The 23,675-nt window shown below is 42.1% G+C and overlaps 1 protein-coding gene across 5 annotated transcripts in view; it reads right to left on the minus strand.

The window, feature by feature from the left end:
• The window catches only part of LOC117423489 (protein kinase C alpha type), a 96,170-nt gene that overhangs the window by 7,473 nt on the left and 65,022 nt on the right, over positions 1 to 23,675 (minus strand). The window contains exons 6-17 of one of the 5 annotated variants that reach the window (XM_058989709.1): positions 20,135 to 20,291; positions 19,329 to 19,463; positions 18,933 to 19,026; positions 17,957 to 17,986; positions 13,513 to 13,539; positions 11,826 to 11,963; positions 11,311 to 11,484; positions 9,931 to 10,022; positions 7,786 to 7,848; positions 7,462 to 7,600; positions 1,306 to 1,386; positions 240 to 347 (exon numbers count right to left, since the gene is read on the minus strand). In XM_058989709.1, coding sequence (XP_058845692.1) covers positions 240 to 347; positions 1,306 to 1,386; positions 7,462 to 7,600; positions 7,786 to 7,848; positions 9,931 to 10,022; positions 11,311 to 11,484; positions 11,826 to 11,963; positions 13,513 to 13,539; positions 17,957 to 17,986; positions 18,933 to 19,026; positions 19,329 to 19,463; positions 20,135 to 20,291 — 1,238 coding nt within the window. The remainder of the gene's footprint in view (positions 1 to 239; positions 348 to 1,305; positions 1,387 to 7,461; positions 7,601 to 7,785; positions 7,849 to 9,930; positions 10,023 to 11,310; positions 11,485 to 11,825; positions 11,964 to 13,512; positions 13,540 to 17,956; positions 17,987 to 18,932; positions 19,027 to 19,328; positions 19,464 to 20,134; positions 20,292 to 23,675) is intronic. The other 4 variants (XM_058989706.1, XM_058989705.1, XM_058989707.1 and 1 more) reach the window with 4 other exon arrangements.

Below are 23,675 nucleotides of genomic sequence, written 5' to 3' on the forward strand. Positions count from 1 at the left end.
TCAATGATAAACTGACCCACTTATATACAAGAGAGAGGGGACCATTCCACCCATCAGTGCTCATCCAGTTTTAGGACCTGATTGATCACAGAACTTTGTCAAGTCGGGCCTTAAAGAACTCAAGCAATTCAGGATCAACAACATAACAAGGTGAACCATTCCATGACCTCACATTAGACAGGGTTAGGCAGGGTGGTTTTAAGAAGCGCTGTCATGGCAACACAGCGAGGCTGACTCACCCCTTTGCAGATAGAGATCGCCTCTTTGGACATGGACTTCGGATAGGACACGTTGTGCTCCATGATGGACTGGAACAGCTCGTCCTCGTCTTCTCCATCGAAGGGCGGCTGGGGGGAGGGGAGTGGCGGACACAAGAACAAGACATGCATAAAAGAAAACAAACACCAAGCATGCAAAATGACTGCCCCTTCAATTGCATGTTATATATAAAGGGTGAAGACAAGCAAAACTAATACCATGCACAGCCGTGGGGTTACAACGCATAGTGTATTGAGCCTAAACTAGATACATAATCAGGAACAGGAGAGGAAGGATATGCCAGTGGATCACACGCTGTCTTACATGCACTCCACCAATCCTTCTCTATCTTTTAAGCCACCTTCAAATTTAGATGTGCCAAAAAGAAGAGTAGAGGGTGGCTAATGGTTTGAAACAAAACACCATTCAACAGGAATTCATTTATACTGTGCATGCATTCAGAGCTGTAAAACACTCAGCAAGATTTTGTTAATTCAATGACAAACATTTGGAATAAAAGTATTTTTCAAAGAATTAAAAAAAATATATAAACCACAAACAATATATATAACACATAACATAGTGCAGAAATCCTAACAGATTTCATTAGTTCAATGGCAAACATTTGGAATATATTTTGGTATATTTCCCCGCCTAACCAGCTGGCACTGGGAGGGCACACAGCATATCTCCAAGCACCCCTACTTGACCCTGTTGATTGAGCCAGAGTTTAGACAAAACTGACAAGAAGATGGAGCAAGATTTAGAGAATGAGAGAAAAAAAAAACACCAGATCATAGGTAGAGGAAAAGTTCAAACAGGAGACAGAAAAATAAAGCTGGAGCACCACGCTACCTATCTATGAGCTTGCACTGCAAGCAGCCAGCAGACACTGATAATGAGAAGCGTTTCTGGGCAAGCCATGAAGGAAGAGGGTGGATTGACTTGGTCAGTGCATGAACCCCAAACCTAAACCCTACTGCACTGTGGATTTCTTTGTCAACAATAAGGTCTATTTAACCAAGTTGTACAAGTTCTGTAACTAACCTGCCCGGCCAGCATCTCATACAGCAGGACTCCAAAGGCCCACCAGTCTACTGATCTTCCATATGGTTGATATGCAATAATCTGTTGAGGCAAAAATATAATTAAGGTTAAAACAAGTAAAACATGTTTATAGCAACAGAATCAAATTCCAGACAGTAAACCATTTATTTATTTATTTATTTATTTTTAAAGAAAGACTACTTGTACTGTAGTTAATTACAATTAAATACAGAAATGCATCTAAGAAATATGGAAATGTTGAGCAGTACAGAAACAAGAGTGTTATAAATAGAGATGTCAGGAACGAGACAACGGAGCGCAAGGATGGAGAGATCCAGATAAACAATAACCTGCTTCTTACTTACAACACATTGTTTACCAGTTCTAACTTGTGAGGGTCAATGCCACTTGCTGTAAGAAACACTTCTGCAATAGGCAGTAGATATCTGTTTGCATAGCCCGTGAACTTATGTACAGTAGAATACACTAACTGCATTCTCCATTGTCTGCTTACTCAGTTGTTTACAGTAGTGTACACATGTATTAGAACACCTCAAGATTTGTCATTTATTCAGCTTTGCACACAAATACATTATTCATTTACTACAGAAATTAGTTATGAATTTTTGCAAACTCATCTTACATGAAACTAATTCAAAACTAAAACAGTCTGAAACTGTCATTAATGCTAATATTTAGTCTGGCCCCCCTTTGGCATCAGTAACAGCTTGGCCTCTTTTTGGCACGGTGTCTGTGTGCTTTCTCAAAATCCCTGGTATAATCTGATTCCAGTTTTCTTGAAGTTGTAGCCACACTTTCTTTTGTACAGTTGGTACTTCTGTCAAGCATGGAGTCCAATACACTACCGAGGCAAAGGGGTGTTCTAATACATTTGCACACGACTGTACAGCAGTACTGTACTTTGATTTGTGTTTTAATACAATCAATCAATCTTTATTTTATATAGCGCCTTTCATAGTGGACCATCATCACAAAGCGCTTACAAAGTTTTACAGTACCATGTAAAACAATACAAAATTACCATTTAAAGTAACATTGAAACTGGAGTCTTCTTCCAGTGGGTGTGACCTGGAACTGAGGATGGGAGAGAATTCAACTCAACAATGATCAAGAAAGGAGTGAAAACTCTACCAAGGAGAAGATGACTTTTCACAGCACTTGGAAATACAATATTACTCAGTGTGATCTTTTGTCATTTATTGATTTTTCCTGTAAGAGTGCCGCACACGTGAGTGTAATTTAAAATAATGAGCCACAGCATGGAAATGCAAGGTTTTGCATACTGCAGTGCTGAAAAAGACAGAACGTAGACAAGGCTAGGCTATCTCAGAGCTCACAGAGCTGTCCCAGACACACTTCAACACATCCAGTACATTCTGTAATGAACCCAAAATATCAGCCTCCTTATCCTTTAACTGCATGGAATGAAGTAGAATTTAAAAAAAAAATGAATTGCATTCAAAAGGCAGGCTTGGTTTAAAAGAAAAAATATATATTAAAAAACTGTCCTCTATCATTTCAGAGATCAGAACAAAGGGGATGCAATAAAAAAAAAAAAGTATAGCGACAATCTGATGTGACGTTTGTTAAAATGCAGTGACAGATCACATGGTGCTCATCATCAACAAACAATGTTGATTTGCAGGAGGCGATGGTCACTGGATCTGCAAGCACTTGAAATTCGGGAACACCTTCCTGTACCGTGGACTCTCGTGCCAGGCACTCTGCAGGATCAGCAGGGCTGCGGACACAGCGTCCAGGCCAGGTCCCGTGGCTCAATCTTTAAGAACTAGCAGCTCTGAGCTCCGCATCCACCTCCAGCAGGCACACTGGTCGCAACTCAAAGGAGAGATGAAATTTTTCTGCTAGCACTGGGGGTGACATGACTCTACAGAAAGACAACGCTAGGATAACTCAATAACTAATTCCAGTAGAGGACAAAGAAAGAAAAAAATGGACATTTTTATATATGGGCTTACACAAGATTCATTTTAGTGGTCTGCTGCAGTGAGTCATCTTATCTTTCCTTTACTACAATAGCAGTGTGTAGTGCTAACTCTCTCTCTCTCTCTCTCTCTCTCTCTCTCTCTCTCTCACACACACACACACACACACACACACACACACGGTTATGAAATATTTATATAAAATGTATGGATTGTCTGGGATCGGCCACGGCACAGTTTATATCAGCTTCCCTGTCCAAACTTTCAAGAAAATAGAATCAACGCAGACATATCGTACACATGTGCTTCTGTTTTAAATGTGCTAAAATATATAAACATATAAGAAGAATTAGAAAAAAAAAAAGTGCAATAAACAGCAATCTGCCACGTTAATTTGCTAAGCTCTTTTTTCAGGCACTGTGAAGCAGCCAGCGTCCAACACTGCACATTAGAAACTCCTCCTTGGATGAGAAAGCAAAGGGGCAGCATTGCTCCACGCAGATCCCAAATGAAAAATCTGAATTGAAATTCTTATTCGTGCAGTATGTCTGGAGGACGACTGCCGAGTGCACAATGGCTCCTGTAGTTGTCGGCTGCTCTCGTTGCCCCCTGGTCTCTCTCTCCTGCATTTGTTCTGTAAAGCACAAGTTCAGGGAGAGATGCGTCTGTTGCTTTACTGCTCAGTAAAAGCCCTGTCCATTAGATTTCATAAATCAACACACATTCAACCCCACATCCACGTCAACACAGCCACCATTAATAATGACATGACACACTTCCTTTAAGCAAAGGACGGACTGAACTGCGCCGTATTTGTGGTTGCTTTAGTTCAATCTGAGCATCACAACTTATGCTAATAAACTGAAGAATCACTACTTCACAATCATACAATCGCAAGTCCAAAGTCTATGCATTTACTGGCATTACAGGCCAGACTGGTGTTTAACTGGGGAACGGGCTGTACTAATGATCTAAGCTTTCTAGGCAGTGTTTCAAAAGCCAGCCATAAGAAATGCAACACGATTACCCATCTGCTGTGCATCTTTTCGATTTTCACCTATTCCACACAGTATTACTGCTGAAACTTTGAGTCTGCCTTGTACATGTTTATTAAGCAGTTGTAATAAACCACTCTCTTGTCTTCTATCCAAATTTTAACTCAAGCCTGCAATAAAACAGCAACCGCTTTGTGAAAGCAAATGTGGTGAAGATCATCAAGAGAATGGACCAGAGTGCAATCAATCTGTAAAACACGACTTTACCCAGATGAGGTGCAATGACATCACAATGCGCGTGTTCCTCGTAGGAAACGTTCACGCTCCAACAGCTGTGAAGCAACCTGTGAAGTTCCAGGAGTCTATTCATAATTAATGCTCCAATACGTTTAACAAAGGAGAGGCTGTAGATTTGGATTTAAAAATCCTCGGAAGAAATAAACTTCAGCCAGCAAATAAACTTAATCTTGCTGGTAGCTTTGGAACAAAGTTATGCATCTGCACAGGTTTTGCAATAAAGACTGCATGAAAAACCACAGACTGTACAGACATTTTGAGAACACCTTTTCTTTGGCTGCCTCACTATTTCTGTCTGGCTTTGTAATGGCAGACCCAGAAGCATAATGATCCAGCGATTCCATTAACTGATCCAAGTGCTGACCCTGTTCCCGGGCGTATATATTCATTTCTAATATATTAATGTGTGCCAGGAAGACCTCTGATGGTATATATTTTCTGTAAACTGTCACAGTGTTGGCCAAAACAATGACAAAATAAAAAAGTTTCTTGAACCGGTATGATTCTCCCATATAGAGAGCAGCTGAACCCATTAGAGAAAGCTGTGATTAGATGCACAGGTAGGTGGAGAAAGTGGTCTGGCTTTTAACCACTGACTGCAGCCTCTCCTAAAACCATGAAGCCTAAATCCTGTGTCCTACCGTCCTGCTGGCACAGTACACTATCACAGAGCAGGAGGAGCTAAGGTAATTGGGAGGTGTTCTGGAATGAAGCGCGGAAATCAAAGACAATGGGAGGTCACTCAACATTCCACGGCTACTGTATACATTAATGAGTTATAGGAAGCTATTTCCTTTAATAAGGATGATTAAATATCCAAAAAATAAAATCATGCACCCTTTCATTTCCTGTTCCCCCGATATAATCATGCATGCACGTTACACTGTTTGTGTCAAGGATTCGTAAATGGTAGATTTATTTCCGGTCAGGGATAATTATGCTTGCTGTAAATGAGAATTGAGCAGAGTTGCTGGTGTTTTTGTTTCGTCCCGCGATTGATCACAGAGACACGTGAGTTAACCACATGCAATTACATGCATTGATCACAGAGACACATGATTTAACCACATGTAATTACATGCATTGATCACAGAGACACGTGAGTTAACCACATGCAGTTACATGCATTGATCACAGAGACACGTGTTAACCACATGTAATTACATGCATTGATCACAGAGACACGTGATTTAACCACATGTAATTACATGTCTTGCAGAAACTTCAAAGTTTTCTTTTATTTGCTGCTTTTATCTCATCCTTTTTGTAATTGACTGAGTTAGATGTAATTCTAATCTGTCCATAACAATACAGCTCTGAGCCTGCTCTTCGACGGGTGTTAATCAGGTTCTGTGAAAGCAGCGGGTGCATCCTCATCATTACAAACACGCATTTTAGTTAGTTGACATCATTGTTACGGTGCATATATGTTTTCTTGATAAGCCGTTTGGTTTGTTTTTATTAAACTTACGAAGATCAAGGATGTTGCTAAATAAACCAGCCAGCGTCCCCGCTGATGGAGGAAGCAGGCACTCCCGCATGCTAGCAGAGCTGAATCATTCTGTGCTATGCCTGGAAGACGTCTTTTTCATTTCTCTCTGCAATACATCTTTCTTATTGGACTAATCGGAAATGACAGTTCTGGTTCATGCTTTTAGCTTCATAGATGCCTCATGTTACTCATTTCTGATCTTAATATAGACTGATTTGCAGCCTATATTACTTATCCCCCCCCATGAGGATCCTGGTTTGAAAGAAAACCATTCAAAACTACTTTTTACTACATCATGCAAAGTTTATGTGCTTTATCAGCACAGTTTGTCTATTCCTACCATTTCAGAAATTTAACAAGAAAATTACAAATCATCTTTTCTTATTCAATGCCGACAGTTATTTGTTTGTTAATTATGCACGGTTTTGTGATGCCTGATAAATTAATCCATATTCAAGACCAACACCACATAAATCACGCTGCAAGCAGTAAATTCAAGATCTGCCCTATGGATTGCTTAAGAGAACTCGACACAGGCAAGACTGCATGCATTGCACTGCAGGATACCAGAATATAAATGCTATATAACATAGTGGCCAGAGATGGTGAATAAAGAATGGCAAGGAAAGGTCTTGCCAAAGGAGCTAGAGGTTCGGCTGTCATCCCTGTATTTTCTAATCCTAACAGTTCTCAGTTGGTTTTTTTCTTCTCTTCTCCAGCTTACTCCTGCCAGGATGACTTCATTTATCTTGCTGCCCAGCTGTACACAGCTAATTCACTCCTGTGCCACTACCACCAATTTCTCCTGTCTGTCACACTGGGAAAAGAAAGTATGAACGCAACATTTTCTAAGCAGGATTCTAAATGAAGAGGTCAGATTGAATTTTCTCTACCAATCTGTCTGCGCCACTGCTTCGCACTCTCCTGTGTAAAGAGATCCGTTCCCAATCCCTCAGTGACAGTGCCGGCAATGTGTCACAGTACAGCACAGAGCAGAGCAGGAGGAATGCTGTGCCTGGAAATACCTGACCCTGAACGGCTCTTTAGTGGAAATCAATAGCTTTGTTGGGCTGGAAACAAACGTCCAGCATATGCAGTGAACCATATTTATCAGTGCCATGCTCCACGGTGCAATTGGTGGTGGAGGAGGTTTTGTAAGATTGTTAGTTATGTGAATACAGGCACATGTGTTCCATAGCATATGGTCTCATTTATTTAAGTCAAACAGCACAGACTCAGCCACCCACTCTATAATAAACACAAGCATTTATAAAGACATCTAAATGTCTGTCTAGTCTTTATTCAAAGCAACAGCTTCTATAGTGAATCGTTTCTTATGCTCTTCTTGCCTGTGTTTATATGCATGGTGTAAAAGGCAGTATTGTAACAGCCCTGGTGTTCTTACCTCGGGTGCAATGTAGTCTGGGGTCCCACAGAACGTCCTCGTTGTCACTCCATTGAACATGTTCTCCTTGCACATGCCGAAATCAGCAATCTTAATGTGTCCCTCGGAGTCCAGCATTACATTGTCAAGCTTTAGATCCCTGCGTTCACAAACAAAAAGAAACTAACTGAAGCACACCAGTGGGACTTGCACAGCGCTGGAGAGCAGCAGGGTCGCACAGCAGTCTGCCCTATTGTGACATCAGAGAGTGTGAGCATTTCTTTATTTCTGAAATATAAGCTTTATATGGAAGTGGATTCCCTTGTTTGACGGAGTGGGACTCACCTGTATACAACTCCTTTCTTGTGCAGGAAGATGAGTCCGACAGAAATCTCTGCTGCATAGAACCTGCAATGACACACAGCGGAACACAGGGTCACAGCCACGGACTGTACAGGGGTACCGCTTCCTCGCTGATTTTACTGCTTATTTTAGGGCAGTGGTCAGGGCTCTGGACTCTTGACCGGAGGGTCGTGGGTTTAATCCCAGGTGGGGGACGCTGCTGCTGTACCCTTGAGCAAAGTATTTTACCTAGATTGCTCCAGTAAAAACCTAACTGTATAAATGGGTAATTGTATGTAAACAATAATGTGTAAAAAATAATGTATATCTATATATCCCCTTTGGTCAGTGTATAATTGTACTGTGTGTTAAGGTTCCTGCCTATGCTCAAGTGTGTTTGCCTTACTAGTACAAAGCATCGTCAAGGCCAGCTGAAGAACAGAGATACGACAGCACTAGATTCCACCTTATACAAAACCTTTGAAAGCCAGGACCTTAAGCTCTTCTGACAACAAATGTACTACAAAAGACTTGCTACTCAGTGTGCTCTTCAGATAGTCCAAGAAAGCAACTCCCATGCTTCATTTAAATATTTTATTTTTTAACATTGCACCAGCAGTCTTGTCACCTTGTTCCTGAAAATCTTCTGATGGGTGTCTTAGTGTCTTCTGAGACTTTCAGAAACAGTTTGGAGACTGACATGGTTAAGTTCAGGCTATAGCCCTTCCAATATGTGCCTGTTATAATGTGTCCTTATTGCCGTTCTACCCACAAAGCAGCACTTCCTCCACAGACTCACGGGCATCAGTGTGCAGAAATCACAAGCTTCTGGAACTGGCTCGCATTTTTAGCAGATCTCTTAAGAAATCACCTTGGCAGTGCAAAATGAACCCCAATGCTTAATAGCAGTTCAGCCTGCACGAGGCATACTTTATTGACGGTCTAGATAGAAAAGCAATTCTTTCTACAGTGGAATAATAACCAGAATACATTAGTAGGCTGCTGCACCACTGCTTGCTGGCACAGTAATAGGCATTTACTGTCGTCTCCTTCAGTGGAATCTTAGCCTACTATTCAGAACACAGTATACAACAAGCAAATCTATTTAGATATTCCAGCAACAATTCATGCCCACTCCCGTTATAATAACCTAATAAAATCTTTGAGCACCACTGATCAGCCACTGATCCCCTGTGAACTATTTAGTGGAGATGCCTCCTACAGTCAGTAGCTCAAATGTTTCATTATTTCTTACTGTTTCCCACCTGCAAGTATTGTACAGTATGTATCATTGATTTAAATCCTGGAAACACCTGTAGGTTTGGTTGGTACAGGAAACCTTGCATTTGTAGAAATAGAAATGAAACCTGGCCTCAGCACTGTGGTTTCCAATCTAAATGGTTATGGGAAGGTGCTGTACAGTGCTGGAGATGCTGCTTGTGTGCAGTGCTGGAGAGATGCTGCTTGTGTGCAGTGCTGGAGAGATGCTGCTTGTGTACAGTGCTGGAGAGATGCTACTTGTGTACAGTGCTGGAGATGCTGCTTGTGTGCAGTGCTGGAGAGATGCTGCTTGTGTACAGTGCTGGAGGGATGCTGCTTGTGTACAGTGCTGGAGATGCTGCTTGTGTACAGTGCTGGAGATGCTGCTTGTGTGCAGTGCTGGAGATGCTGCTTGTGTACAGTGCTGGAGAGATGCTGCTTGTGTGCAGTGCTGGAGATGCTGCTTGTGTGCAGTGCTGGAGATGCTGCTTGTGTGCAGTGCTGGAGAGATGCTGTGGTGTACAGTGCTGGAGAGATGCTGCTTGTGTGCAGTGCTGGAGAGATGCTGTGCTGTACAGTGCTGGAGATGCTGCTTGTGTACAGTGCTGGAGAGATGCTGCTTGTGTACAGTGCTGGAGAGATGCTGTGGTGTACAGTGCTGGAGATGCTGCTTGTGTACAGTGCTGGAGAGATGCTGCTTGTGTACAGTGCTGGAGAGATGCTGCTTGTGTGCAGTGCTGGAGAGATGCTGCTTGTGTACAGTGCTGGAGAGATGCTGCTTGTGTACAGTGCTGGAGAGATGCTGCTTGTGTGCAGTGCTGGAGAGATGCTGCTTGTGTGCAGTGCTGGAGAGATGCTGTGGTGTACAGTGCTGGAGATGCTGCTTACACTGCTTGTGGTTCTTTGAATTTCCCCACATGTTGGATGTGGTACATGAGGTCTCCTCCGGTTACATACTCCATGACGAAATACAGGCGATCCTGGAAAATAAGAAAGGCAGAGATGTAGTTATATCATTAAAAAAAATGGTACATACATTTTGGTAAATGGAACTTTAAAGTCCTGTGAGTACTTTAAGAACTCTAAATGGCACTACGGTCCCGCCAGGACTGAAAGGGTTAAAATAGAAAATCTATTCTACAGCACTTTCAAGCATGGGGAATAATTCTTATTGCATCACCCACCGATCCATACTTAACCTTGGATATCCACTAAAAATAAGTGACTGAAAGCAGCCAGGTGGGTTCCCTGGTGCAGTAAAAAGCTCTAAAACAAATCCAGCACTGGCTTATCCAGGTGGGATCAGGTAGAAACTCGGCTAATGCCTTCATCGGTGTTGTGCAGCATTGCTGAAAACATTGCGGAATGGACTACCACAGGTAAACATGCAGGAGGATGAACAGGCATCCCATTTAATGGTTCTGTTCCTGTCTCCCGACAGAAAGCAGCTGATGTAGAAAAGACAGCAGCTGTGCAGAGTTATACATTAAAAGGAACTTTGATTAATGCACAGGCGACTGTTTAAGACAAGAGCAGGCTTCTGTCACATCTTATTTTGGAAACATTACATGAATTGTATGGGTGCGTGACGGAGGACAGCCTATTTATTCATATTTCAGGCTGTGTTACACAATAATATTAATATGAAAACACCCCCTGGGCATAGGAAGACTGCACCCACTCTAGCCCCCCCCCCCCCCCCCATCACTGGTTCGAGCAGTTAAAGACAACGCCAGTCTTTCTGTTTTGACACTAACCTACTCTGAAGAGTGCTCAGATGGAGACTCTTTTCCATGTAAATCACATACAGCACCAGCTTGACTCAATAAATGGTAATCACACATCAATGGATCAATTATTTTATTATAAACATATTATTCACCAAATTTGAAGGCGCCGTTGCAAAACTAAAACCTAATTTACACACTATGCAAACGACACCCCACCTAACCAGAGAATTACTGCACAGCAGCACTACCCACATTCAGGGGATTTAAAGATGAAATACATTGGAGCTGCTGCATGCTACAGTCCTAGAATCAGCATCTTAACAGCCTTCTGACAGTGGCACTAGACAGACCCGGGCCACTCTCTCACTGCCATCAAGTTCTCATGTTAAGCACGGGCTAACCCCAGGGAGACGGGGTATGAAAGCGCAGTCCAATCTCCTGTGCAGTGGAAGTGAAAGTATATTAAAGCATAGGTAAGCATTGCAACGCCCATGCTTAGACTGTTAGCTATTACTGCGCATCCCTCCGGGCTGCTTACCACAGTCTGGAAGCAGGAGTGCAGCTGGGTTAGGAAGGGTGGCTTGTCCTGCTGTGCCAGCACCCTCTTCTCCACCATGGTGCACTCCACGTCATCGTCCTGCATCACCACGTCCTTCTTCAGGATCTTGATGGCGTACAGCTCATCTGAGCCCTTCATCTCCGCCAGCATTACCTGGAACACCAGCAAGGGGGCGCCATTGAGTCCCATTTCCACCACCTGCACTCTGCACATACTCTGGGGCTCATACACAGGGTTCCACTATGGGGCCCTATCCACAAATACGAAAAGAGACTAAACTAATTCAACGGTAAACATTACGACTACAAGTCTGTTTTCAATGTCTCCCATGCCTTGAAAAAGCTCTCTCACGTCTGGCATTGAATTTAGTTTCTTTTACTTTTTAACTAAGATAAACTGTAATGGGATTTTTGTATATTCCACCCCTCACAGTGAAAACCGGACAGAATTTAAATAACAGACGACTAATTAACACCAAATAAAACAAGTGTCACCTTGCCGAAGCTGCCCTTGCCCAGAACAGCCAGGAAGTTGAAGTCAGTCAGTTTGACCCGGTCCAGGTTGTTCGAAGGTAAACTTTGCTTATCATCTGGAGGGCTGATCACCTTCTTAGTGGGGCCGAGCCTGGCTTTCTACATCAACAAATGAGAGAGGTTTAGAAGCTGGACCCGAGGGGCGCACCAGAGCCAGTTCAGTGTGATCCAGGACCCTGATTCCACCAGTTCCTTCATTGAGGGGTGCCCTGGGGCTTGAGAAACCGCAACTTGATAACCTGTCCTTGCGTCATATTACCAGCCAAATACAAGCTTCAGAATTCGGAAAAGTTTGCGGGTTATTAGGTTTTCTTTTTCCCCCAGCACATTCCAGCCCTTTTTTTGATGGAAATATTTAGTAAAATTATACAAATCTGATATTGTGGGACATCACTTATCTAATGATCCAGGAGTGACTGACTCCTGCTGTAGTTCATGGGGTTTGGAGGAGCAGACAATTGTGAGAGCAAAAGATACTTTAGATTAAGTTTACATTTTACTAATGTGTCATTTCTTACCTGTTTAATATGAAATGAGGTGAGTTCTGCATGACTCTCTATTGTCGTCTCTTACTAACTATTCCAGACAGAATTGCTTCTGAAAAGACTCCTTAGTGCCGATTGCGGGCAGGCATGTTCACCAAGTACAGCACATCAAACTGCATTACCAAGTACAGCACATCAAACTGCATTACCAAGTACAGCACATCAAACTGCATTACCAAGTACAGCACATCAAACTGCATTACCAAGTACAGCACATCAAACTGCATTACCAAGTACAGCACATCAAACTGCATTACCAAGTACAGCACATCAAACTGCGTTACCAAGTACAGCACAGCAAACTGCGTTACCAAGTACAGCACATCAAACTGCGTTACCAAGTACAGCACATCAAACTGCGTTACCAAGTACAGCACATCAAACTGCGTTACCAAGTACAGCACATCAAACTGCATTACCAAGTACAGCACATCAAACTGCATTACCAAGTACAGCACATCAAACTGCATTACCAAGTACAGCACATCAAACTGCATTACCAAGTACAGCACATCAAACTGCATTACCAAGTACAGCACATCAAACTGCATTACCAAGTACAGCACAGCAAACTGCATTACCAAGTACAGCACATCAAACTGCATTACCAAGTACAGCACATCAAACTGCATTACCAAGTACAGCACATCAAACTGCATTACCAAGTACAGCACATCAAACTGCATTACCAAGTACAGCACATCAAACTGCATTACCAAGTACAGCACATCAAACTGCATTACCAAGTACAGCACATCAAACTGCATTACCAAGTACAGCAGAGCAAACTGCATTACCAAGTACAGCACAGCAAACTGCATTACCAAGTACAGCAGAGCAAACTGCATTACCAAGTACAGCAGAGCAAACTTTATTACCAAGTACAGCACAGCAAACTGCATTACCAAGTACAGCACATCAAACTGTATAAGCAAGTACAGCACAGCAAACTGCATTACCAAGTACAGCACAGCAATCTGAAGCAGGTTTGAATTAAAAGGCAGCTTCAAAGCAGGTTAAAATCTGCAACCACGTGCTCAAGAAAAAGATTCACTCTGAAAGTCCAAGTCAAGCAAGCCCATCTTACTTCCTTCAGGACACACCTTATCAGGATCCTCCAGACTGTGACCCTGTAACCACACAGGACAGGGCACTGTATAACTGAGTAGAGTCGTACTGCTGTGCATGATCACTGGATCAGACTGTGACCCTGTAACCATACAGGACAGGACACTGTGTAACTGAGCAGAGTCGTACTGCTGTGCAAGATCACTGGCTCAGACTGTGGCCCTGTAACCATACAGGACAGGTCACTGTATAACTGAGCAACTTTAAGCTGCCCAGAGCTGCGCTGTCCTCCGACGCTGTAGCTCTGAGGTGGCTGCATAGTGAGTCTGCAGTGTGTAAAGAAGCGGGCTTCGGAGGACAGCATGTGTTCGTCTTCGCCCCTCCCGAGTCAGCGCGGGGGTGGTAGTGGTGAGCTGAGCCTAAAAATAATTGGACACTCTAAATTGGGAGAAAATAATAAAAATAAAATTGGCAACAACTAAATTAATTTAAAAAAAAAGAAGAAATAAAGAAATAAAGGCCAGTGCTGTGTGAGAAGCATCAATATTGCCCCCTTGTATCATTGCATCTGTGGGGGCTGTAGACAGCTACTGTAGCAGTGCCAGGGGAGGCTTGAGAGAAGTCATGTTATCAAGCTGCAGCTCTGCCCATCATCATGTGATTATTTCCCACAGGGGTACTTCCAGCACAAAGAACATGGTGAAGTGCATTATATTCCTATCTTCCCAGCAGGGACATGAGATACAGGATTTCATCATGATCATCTCACCAATAAAAGGAGCCTGGGCTGGTCTGTCATTGTTCACAGTGTTGTCATGTCTGTCTTCTGTGTGCTACTGTGCAGAGTTTCTGAACATACTACCATACAGGATCAAAGTATAATTACATGAGGTTAGGTTAGGTTGTATTGTGGTTGAGACACTCGTTTGCAGTCGCTGTGGTATTTCCTGCACCCCGTTCTTTTTTATTTTATACCATGCACCGATTCATTTCCGTGCTCAAGATGCAAATCTGCCCGAAAGCTTCACAGGATCAGAGCAGCTATAAAACTCTTCCCCATGGCTGCACCACCCTGAGCACTTTGGTTCCCTTGTGGATTTGTTCCTGCAGTTTAACACTGCAGCACTGGGGAAGCAACTTAATCCCGCAACACCTGCTAAACGTCATTGCAGCTACCTTTACTGAACCTGTACACAGGTGGCACACACATGCCTACCTTCTTTATAATGAGAAAAGCTTATAGAAGAACATCCGCCTCCTAGAACAAGTAGTGTAGAAAATCAGAGTGGACATGAAAACAGAAATGCAACTCAGTTCCAGTCTAGGTGTTTACTCAAAGATGTTTAGAAGTGGTAAAGTAAACCCTCTATCCAGGTTTATATAAGCATCACATATGAGCACAAAGCAGTGCATTAAAATGATGTAAAGTCATTAACTAAACACTACTGCCGGTTCCATCTCGCTGCAGTGTAACAGCTGAGAGCATCCCAGTGGCTCTCTCTTCACAGGAATTTGCTGCCATCTAATGGTTCATCTTGTCCTTGCAATGAATGGGCATATTATGAGCATTTTGTCATAATAATAATAATAATAATAATAATAATAATAATAATAACACCACATTCTTTCACACACTGATTACTGGTTGGCTGGTCTCTTATAGACCAGATTGTCTTGCATTCATCATTTTCTTTAGAGATCTCTATTCAGTAAAAGTTTCGGTTTTTCTATTATTTATTAATATTTTTTTGCTCAATTAATGTTTTTAACTAGTAGTAATACCCTATCGAAAATTAGAAGCCCACCCCAAAAGCCTGATTTTGATTAAAAAAAAAGAAGAAACTGTAATTTAGAGCAAGGGTGCCATCTTAAGGAGATAAATATATATTTTTTAAAATATAAATCCCGGGACTCTTTTTGGAAAACAAGTAGCCGCGCGTACGCTTGATGCAGAGAACGACTCTTAAGCGGCAATAAATTGTTAATCAAAAACATTTCCCAGACAAAAAGAACCAGCACACAGCACAAAGGGGCTTTTGTGTGCAGGTGCTGAGCTGGGTTAAAGTGCCTTACAGAGGGGCCAAATGAAACTAAATGTTGCTAGGCACTGAACCCCCAGTTTAACATGATAATAACAAGTGTTTAGGAATAAAACATGCTCAGAATAAATTACAAACACACAATGTAATAGTGCCATTAAAAACATTTGTAAATGCATGTATTGCAACTGTACTCAATACATGCATATATATATATATATATATATATATATATATATAATCCCGTTCAAGAGTCATACACCCCTTAGAAAAAAACAACTTTATAGAACTGCAGAATGTTCCTATTAATAGAGATTCCTTTCTTGTGATATCTAAAGATGCTCCACAGATCTGCAACACTGGCGAAACATTTAATTTTCTCTAGATTTCTATAATATCTGTTGAAGTCTATATTTTTTTTTTGTAAGGGACTGCTGCACTGGACGAACTACAAATAACAGTTAATGCACTTTTGAAATGTAATGCCAGCTGCAAAAGGAGTGGGGCTGGCAGTAATGATAATCCTGGACAGGAGGAGCTGCTGTGTCCTTCTGCTGCCTTCATAACGAGGGCGCGATTCCTGTTTCCAGGAGAGTAACGACAGTATTGTACATGGCAGATACACTGAGCCCCTGACCCCCTGGCACTTTGACATTTCCAGAGAGGGACACCATCAGCAGCTACTTCCTTTGGCTCTCCATGCTTCCTGATTGGAGAACGATGTGGCAGTTAATTTAACCCTTCTCTGCCTGGGATGCAGATGGTGTTCTACTGTATATCACAGGGTCCTGCTCTGTATTTGCACAGCAGTTCTGACTGCTTCGTAGAAGTGAAGCCACTGATGAGGAATTGAAAGTACTAATGTAAGATGGGATTGGATGTGTGAATAAATGCTGAAAGTTGTAACACCAACCACACTGTAGATGTCACCCTGCTAACGAGTGCTGTATATCACTGGAGAAGCAGCATCAGGGCTTCGGGGGCTGTGCACTGTGTGTTGTGAAATGTTTCAAATGTTTGGAGTCATGATTGAAGAAACAGTATTTAAACATCTATTCATAGCGAGAGGCATTTTCATGTCCCTACTGTCATCCATTATTCAGATCATTCAAATTGCATTCAATTGATGAACAATTCTTCCAGCTCTGGTCCAAGACAGTCATGATACAGTACATGGTACATACATCTCAGTAAATGCGTACAAGGCATGCCACTTTAGACCATGCTTACAGGGAAACTGAACCTTCTTCTATAGTCTGTTGTTGCAAAAGACTAGTAGAAGTAAAACGCTGTACAGGAACTGCACAGTATTTCAATGTGTTGTGCCATTTAAAGGGTGTAATCCGAGGTATTAAAATCCACTGTCAGACCCTTACAGTACCTTTATCACTGCGCAGTTACACTTTTCATTTGTAATGCACAAACTGAAGGCATGGCACTATAGCCCCCTGGTTCACAGAAATGAGAGCCCCCCAGTTTAAGAAAAGCAGGATGGCACAGCGTGTGTTAGGTGGAGGTGTCTCTAATAGAATGGCGTAGAAATGATAAGCTGGACTTCCTAGTGATAAGGAGAGCAATATCAGAAAGACAACGCAGCTCAAAAAACACCTGGATTTTAAAAACCGCAGGGACCACACCTTTAAGAGCACTGAAATGGACACAATGGAGACGTGACATTTGAACTCGGGTTTATGTAGTGATGATCAAAGCCGTCGTAACACCGCAGTGAACTCCCAGCTGAGCTGCTAATTTACTAACAATTGTTTTTGTTCATCCGTGATCATCCCGTGCAGGCCCATGGTACCCAACGCGTGTGCACCGCTGCAAATCAACTAACACGGGCGAACAAAAAAAATCTAAATGTTATGTTACAAAAAATCTATCAAATTAAAGGCTTGTTTTGAACATCACTTAGATTTTTTAAATGGTGCAAATTGTATTTAATGTAAAGACCTAAAAATGAACATGGTACATTGTACTATATTTTAAATTCCAGGTATTGGGATATAAATAATACAGAGGTAAACCGTTTTTGCTGAATTTCGAAATGCTAAAAGAAACTCAAATTCAATGACAAACCTGTCGACTAGAAGTCTTTTTCATTGTTCTTCTTTTGAAAACATTATAACAGACTTCTAGTTGAAAGGTTTGTCATTGAAATGCAATTAAAACCACATTTACATTCTCAGAGATGTATATTTTTAAAAACTAAAATAAAGAATAGATTGCCGCATTTTCGGATGTTGCTCGGTTGCTATTGCTGAGTTTCAGAATAACTAAAATCAGTCACGACTGGATCCTGCATAAAACTAAAACCCACAGCAGGTGTTGGCTCATTGTTAGTAAATTGGATCTATTTGTAGCAGCAATAACTACAAACACCAGCGACAGAAAGTGTGTGAGAACATGTGTGACTGGAACACAGAGGAGGAAGAGCTACCTTTAGGAAGTGGATATTAATATGACAGCCCTGAAAGAGACAGAAGAGAAAGAGAGAGAGGGAGAGAGACAGAGAGAGAGAGAGAGAGAGAGAGACTGCGGAATTAATAGAGGGAAAGTGCCAAGCAGCTATTGTTAGCAATAAGACAATGTGGAGCAGAGAGATGAGAAGAGCTTACTGTACTTAAAAACATATCCCTTTTAAAGGTTTACCACGTGCACGCTGCTTTTGCACTTTACCTAGCTCTTTTTGCACGGTGTTGTTTGCTTTGGAATTTCCCAAATACCGCTATAAGGATAGTGGCAGCAAACAAACACTCAACTCAGAGGCGATCATTCAGGTTTATAATAAATATTTTTGTTATATAATGCTTTTCCACATGGCTCTATGATTTACCATGTTTCCTTGTTTCTTTATGGGCAGTACATGGCGTTTCAATATAAAGCATCCATTTAGACTTCACAGCACTGAACAGAGACAGAGCTTCATCACTGCCAGTGCCTTTCAGTGACCCACAAGCTCAGTCCTCCCTCAGGAGATTCAGACTGAGGGCATCCCATAATGACAAGCTGGTGCCAGCAACATTGCCATGGAAACATCACAGGCCGTCAAAGACTGATAACCGGCAATACGTGATTACAGGCCCCATGGCCACAATGAAGCCTTTGATGTTACTGCAGCTTGATGGGCAAATGCACTTGACTGGAGCATTAGAAACATGACCATGTCAGCATGCCCTAACGGGGCTGCATTTATACAGAATGGAGCCCCGACTGCTCCTGCTCCACAGTATCAGGGCTTCGTTAACCCAAAACTGCGATACCCAGTTGTTCGGTTGTAGTTTTGCAATATTAATATGTTTTTATTTAAAAACTAAATTTAAATGTTATCAATGTTACCCTGATTCTAATTATCACACAGCATGTCCGATATCGGTGTAGCCTGTCTATTACCCCAACCCGGGCGAGGGTCTCACCTCAAACTTCTGCCTGAGCTCCAAGTTCCCATCGTCAGCCTCAGAGATGGGCACGTTGTAGTACTCGCCCTCCTCCTGATTCAGCAACTTGAACCTGAACGGAGGGACAAAGGAACAAGTGAGGAAACTGCAGCCAACTAACAGAGGAACGCAAACACGAAGGAACCAAGGAAAAGAGGACCGAAAGAAAGGAAGAGAAAAAAGAGAAGAATGGAAGAGTGGAAGAACGAAAAAGAAAGAAAGAAAGAAAGAAAGAAAGAAAGAAAGGTTGCTAGATATATCGATAGATAGATAGATAGATAGATAGATAGATAGATAGATAGATAGATAGATAGATAGATCAGACAGGCAGATTGATAAGACAGACAGCTCGGGCCCAGGGTTACAGCCCCTTACCAGCCACACACAGGGGACTTGATAAGCTCGGACACCCCGAAGGACAGGGAGCCCATGAAGTCGTTCCTCGTCGTCCGGTCCCAGTCCCAGATCTCCACAGACAGGCGCCGGTCCTTATCTGTGGGCTTCAGTTTACTGGAAGCAGAGCAGAGGGGTGATGTGCTGAAACACTGCCTTCGTCAATTTAGCTGAAAACCTCTTTAGTGCCGCTTTCTATCTTTAAAAATGTCAGTTAGCCAATTACGGTTAAACAGCTAATTACCTGCATTCCACAATAACTTCCGAGAACTGCTGGGGACTTTTTGAAGCAGTTCCCTAGAGTTCAGTTATGGGAAATGCTATGCATTACCTCCAGTGTGTAGGACAAAACAATTAGTCTCCTATAGATGAAATGCTAATAACAGAGAGCACAGCACAATCCCAGTGTTATTAATGACTGCATGTATGATCTGTTTAGTAATTACAAAATTACAAAAAGAAGCAATTTCTTATATTCATGCATACAGTAAAATGAAAGATACTGCAATGATACAGAGGGAAGTGGTTAATTGGGATTCAGTAAACAGCAGGAGAAGAACAATGAGTTGAATGATACAGGGAGTCTTGCAATGATATCAACTCCACTCTCCATGTAAAAACCTTGCACGGAATCTGCACGGTCTGTGTTTGTCACTTGTGATGATAACTCTTCAATAGTCTGATACTGATGAATTATCCACCACTGTTACAAGCTTTACCTAGGAGGGTTCCACAGTCTTGCAGAAAGCGCGGATCAGGGCTGTGGATGCCCAAGCTTACAAACTCACAATGTGAAGGATTCGTTCCAGTTGGGGTTGAGGCAGGCGCGGATGGTTTTGGTCTTTTGTTTGGTTTCGTTTTTGGGGTCTGGGATCAGCTTCAGCTTCACGTAGGGGTCCGAGGATCCATTCGGGTCCATCGGAATCAGGTTCTTCCCCTCTCCCACTTTCAGAGGAAAAAATAAAACAAACATTAAAAGAGAGTGAAGCTCGGAAATAAATAAATCAATAGAAACAAACCCTTCCAGTATAGAAGAAGAAAACGAGGTGAGAGTGCCAGTGTTAATCCTGAAACATGCGTTTGGCAACGAGTTTATTTTCCATAAAACTGCAGATCACGAATCGCAAAATGTAACCGCAGTTTTCTGGAGCAATCTAGATCCCCAGAGCCTCACCCTTACACGATCCCCCAATGATTACGGAAGCCTGTAGATGTGTCATTGTCTAATTGATTGTCAAGGTGCACCTGTACCTTTTACCACACAAAGTGCATGCTTCTCACATGCATACAGTAAAATCCCTATTATCCAAAATAACTGGGACCAGGAGGAGTTCGGATAAACACATTGTTTGGATAACTGGGAACTGGGAAATTGTATACATCACTTTGCCCATCAAGAAACCTCTTAATAAGGTAATCTTGTTACCTTTAAATACAAAACATACAGTAGTGCACTGTACTGGAAATACCAGAGGCAGGTTACAACATTTACTATGACAGCAAAGCAGGAGGGTTCTGCACAGAACAAGGCAGGATACCAAGGGGGGCTGGACAAATAGACTAGTTTACTGCATCTCAATAGCTTTGTGTCTGTGTACAGAATGTTCAGGACTAAACAAAGAACACAATCAAAAGAAGATCTCCTGTTTACCTGCCTTGAACGCCACGTACTCTAAACACAAAAACAAATTTCAACCCCGCCAGAGGTGACGAGAATAAACAACACGTTTATTCCACACACTGCTAAAGACACTAAGTCTCATTTCATCTGATATTTATCCAAGATTAGAGACAGATATATTTTTAATAAGGCACTTATTTGTTTTACAGGTGCCTGCTTTCCACAAAGACTGTACACATTCAATTCAATGCACACATATTAAGATAAATTGAGTTTCTGCTTCATTACCTATGAAAGGTATTCCATTCTAAATTGATTACAAAGGCTATCATTAATAAATGTCTTTCATAAGGCAGATGGAAAGCCATCACAGTCTGCAACCTGCTCTAAATGCATGTTTACATGAGTCTGTTAGTAGTAATAGGGAGTAGCAGGAATAATGATAAAAAAGAAACACACACACACTAGTTAGGGCATCTTAAATTGACAGTCTGTTGCACGTAGTTTTATTTCCTCTGGGAGTATTTCTCACTGTCAACAACATTTCCCCATTCTCTTGCTTGCATAACGCTTGGCCGCATGCATTTTTAATGTAGAGCATCCTGTACAGAATTGGTGAGAGGCTTCTTGTTCCTGCACACTTGCAATGCTTAGCGGGGTCGTTTGACAAGCATGAAGGCTTAGGAGAGACACTTTGCCTCAAGGCAGTGTGTCCTAGTCAATTAGCACAACAATTTGAAGCCCTTCACCTCTTGGTTACAATGTTGTATAGAAAGACATGAACATCATGTTGTCATTACAAGGTGAGCTGCTGTAACTGGCACTAATGGACCCTTCAGCTGTCAGTCTGTCAGGGAGGGCAAGCACATGCTGAAGCATGCCTTTTCAGATCACAGTGAAATGATTTGCAATGAAACCCTGATTACAGGTTAGAACCTTGGCAGTTGAGCTTGTCGGTCAGGTAGCTTTCTTACCTTCCCAGCAGTAAGCTCTGCTTTCTGAGTCAGTGGGGTAGGTTAAGCAAATGGAAACCTGACGCAGTGCACGGTTTCCCAGGATTGCGATTGTAGCTCATGAGTTAGCATGCTGGTAGGACCCGTGCAGGTGTGGTGTATTCACAACATGTGAGTCGTCTGTGCTGCCTGCGTAAGACTTCAGCGCTGCCACTGTGGGTCTATCACTGTCATCCATACAACCTTACCAAGCCAGCAGTGGTGACCTTTGACAGCATGCACAATACACTATCTGAACTAAAACAAAACTGCTCTGAGAGAACACGCTCTACCGATTATGCGAGATTACCTTTTTCTTTTATGAACACTTTTAATGAATTTTTACTATTCAAAAAATCCCAATCCGATACAATGCAAACGTCAAGGTCGATCTGATAATCACTTTATTACAGCTAATATTTTAACTGACAAAAGGCTGGTGGTGAACGGTCTTTGCTGGCAGATTGCCTATTTGAATAGGAGTTAGTTCAGCTTGAGCTTCCCTGTCTCTTTCAAATAACAGTGCAATGCAGCAGGAAGCCACAGCGTTTGGCAACAGAAAAATAAAGCGCGTCTGTTGGTTGAGAAACGATTGTAGTTTGACATTTTATTGTGGAAACAGTCTAGCCTCGATGCTCCTTTCTTTACACCAGTGTGGCAGGCAGAGTTCTGTCTCTGCTGATGCCAGTAGAAGCATTCCAGGGCAATTAATATCACACTTTGAATGATAACCCACTAATCAGAAGCAAGAAAAAAAGAGACCTATACTATCAATGTCAGTTTCAACGTCAGGAATGGAGACCGCGCAGAATGAGGGCTGCACTGCCAAATATTTTAATAACCTGAGCGAGACAGAACTGCCATGAGAATCAGTACTTAGCAAAAACAAAGCTGTTCATCTCAAGCCACCCTGTTCTGTTTGTTTACAGAAGCAGCAGAACTAAATCAACCCTTCAAATAAGACTCTGGCACAAAAACACCCAGCTGCTTTCATTTTTAGCTGGACCTCTTTATTTCTGCATCTGAACCTTTGACTCTTCAACTGCATTCGCGTGCAAGTTACTGTAAACAAAGAAAAAAGAAACTTGTGTTTGATCCCATCACAGAAAAACAAGAAACAAAAGATCAGGCCCCGAAGCTTGCTTTGTAAACGCCGGTGTGCTGAGAACATCTGGTGCTTCCTGATAACACTGGCTCCTCTGTAGCCTTGGGTGGCCACGGTCACCTCTGTGAAGGCTTGGATTAAGTTATCTTGTGACAGACACTATGGGGTTCAGACACTCCCAATGCCTGAGAGTCACCCTCATGGAGGCTGCTAGCTTCCGATCTGTTTATTAAAAATCACACGCACTCACGCAGAATAACAAACTACCGCCTAGCCAAGCACCTTCAACAAGCAAGCTACCTACAGGGCTTCTAGTTGTCAATCGAGGTGCCCGCTTGAACACCACCTTGTTACTCATTTAGAATCTTCTGTCTTCCCTAAAACTACCTGAAGCTAAAATCTTTATTTCTTTATTTATTTATTATCTGGGATTAAATAAAATGTTTGTTTTTTTTGTTTTTTTCTTTAAATTAACAAAATTACTCTTATAAGTGACTTCTCCAGCCTAAACTCCATATTGAGGTTTTCTAACGTTGTCACTGACTGCGTTACATACACTGCCATAACCTTGATGAATGTCACGCACCCTCATTGGTTTTTTTTGTTTTGTT

Source organism: Acipenser ruthenus, chromosome 17 (genome assembly GCF_902713425.1).
Source record: "Acipenser ruthenus chromosome 17, fAciRut3.2 maternal haplotype, whole genome shotgun sequence".
Lineage (NCBI taxonomy): Eukaryota > Metazoa > Chordata > Actinopteri > Acipenseriformes > Acipenseridae > Acipenser > Acipenser ruthenus.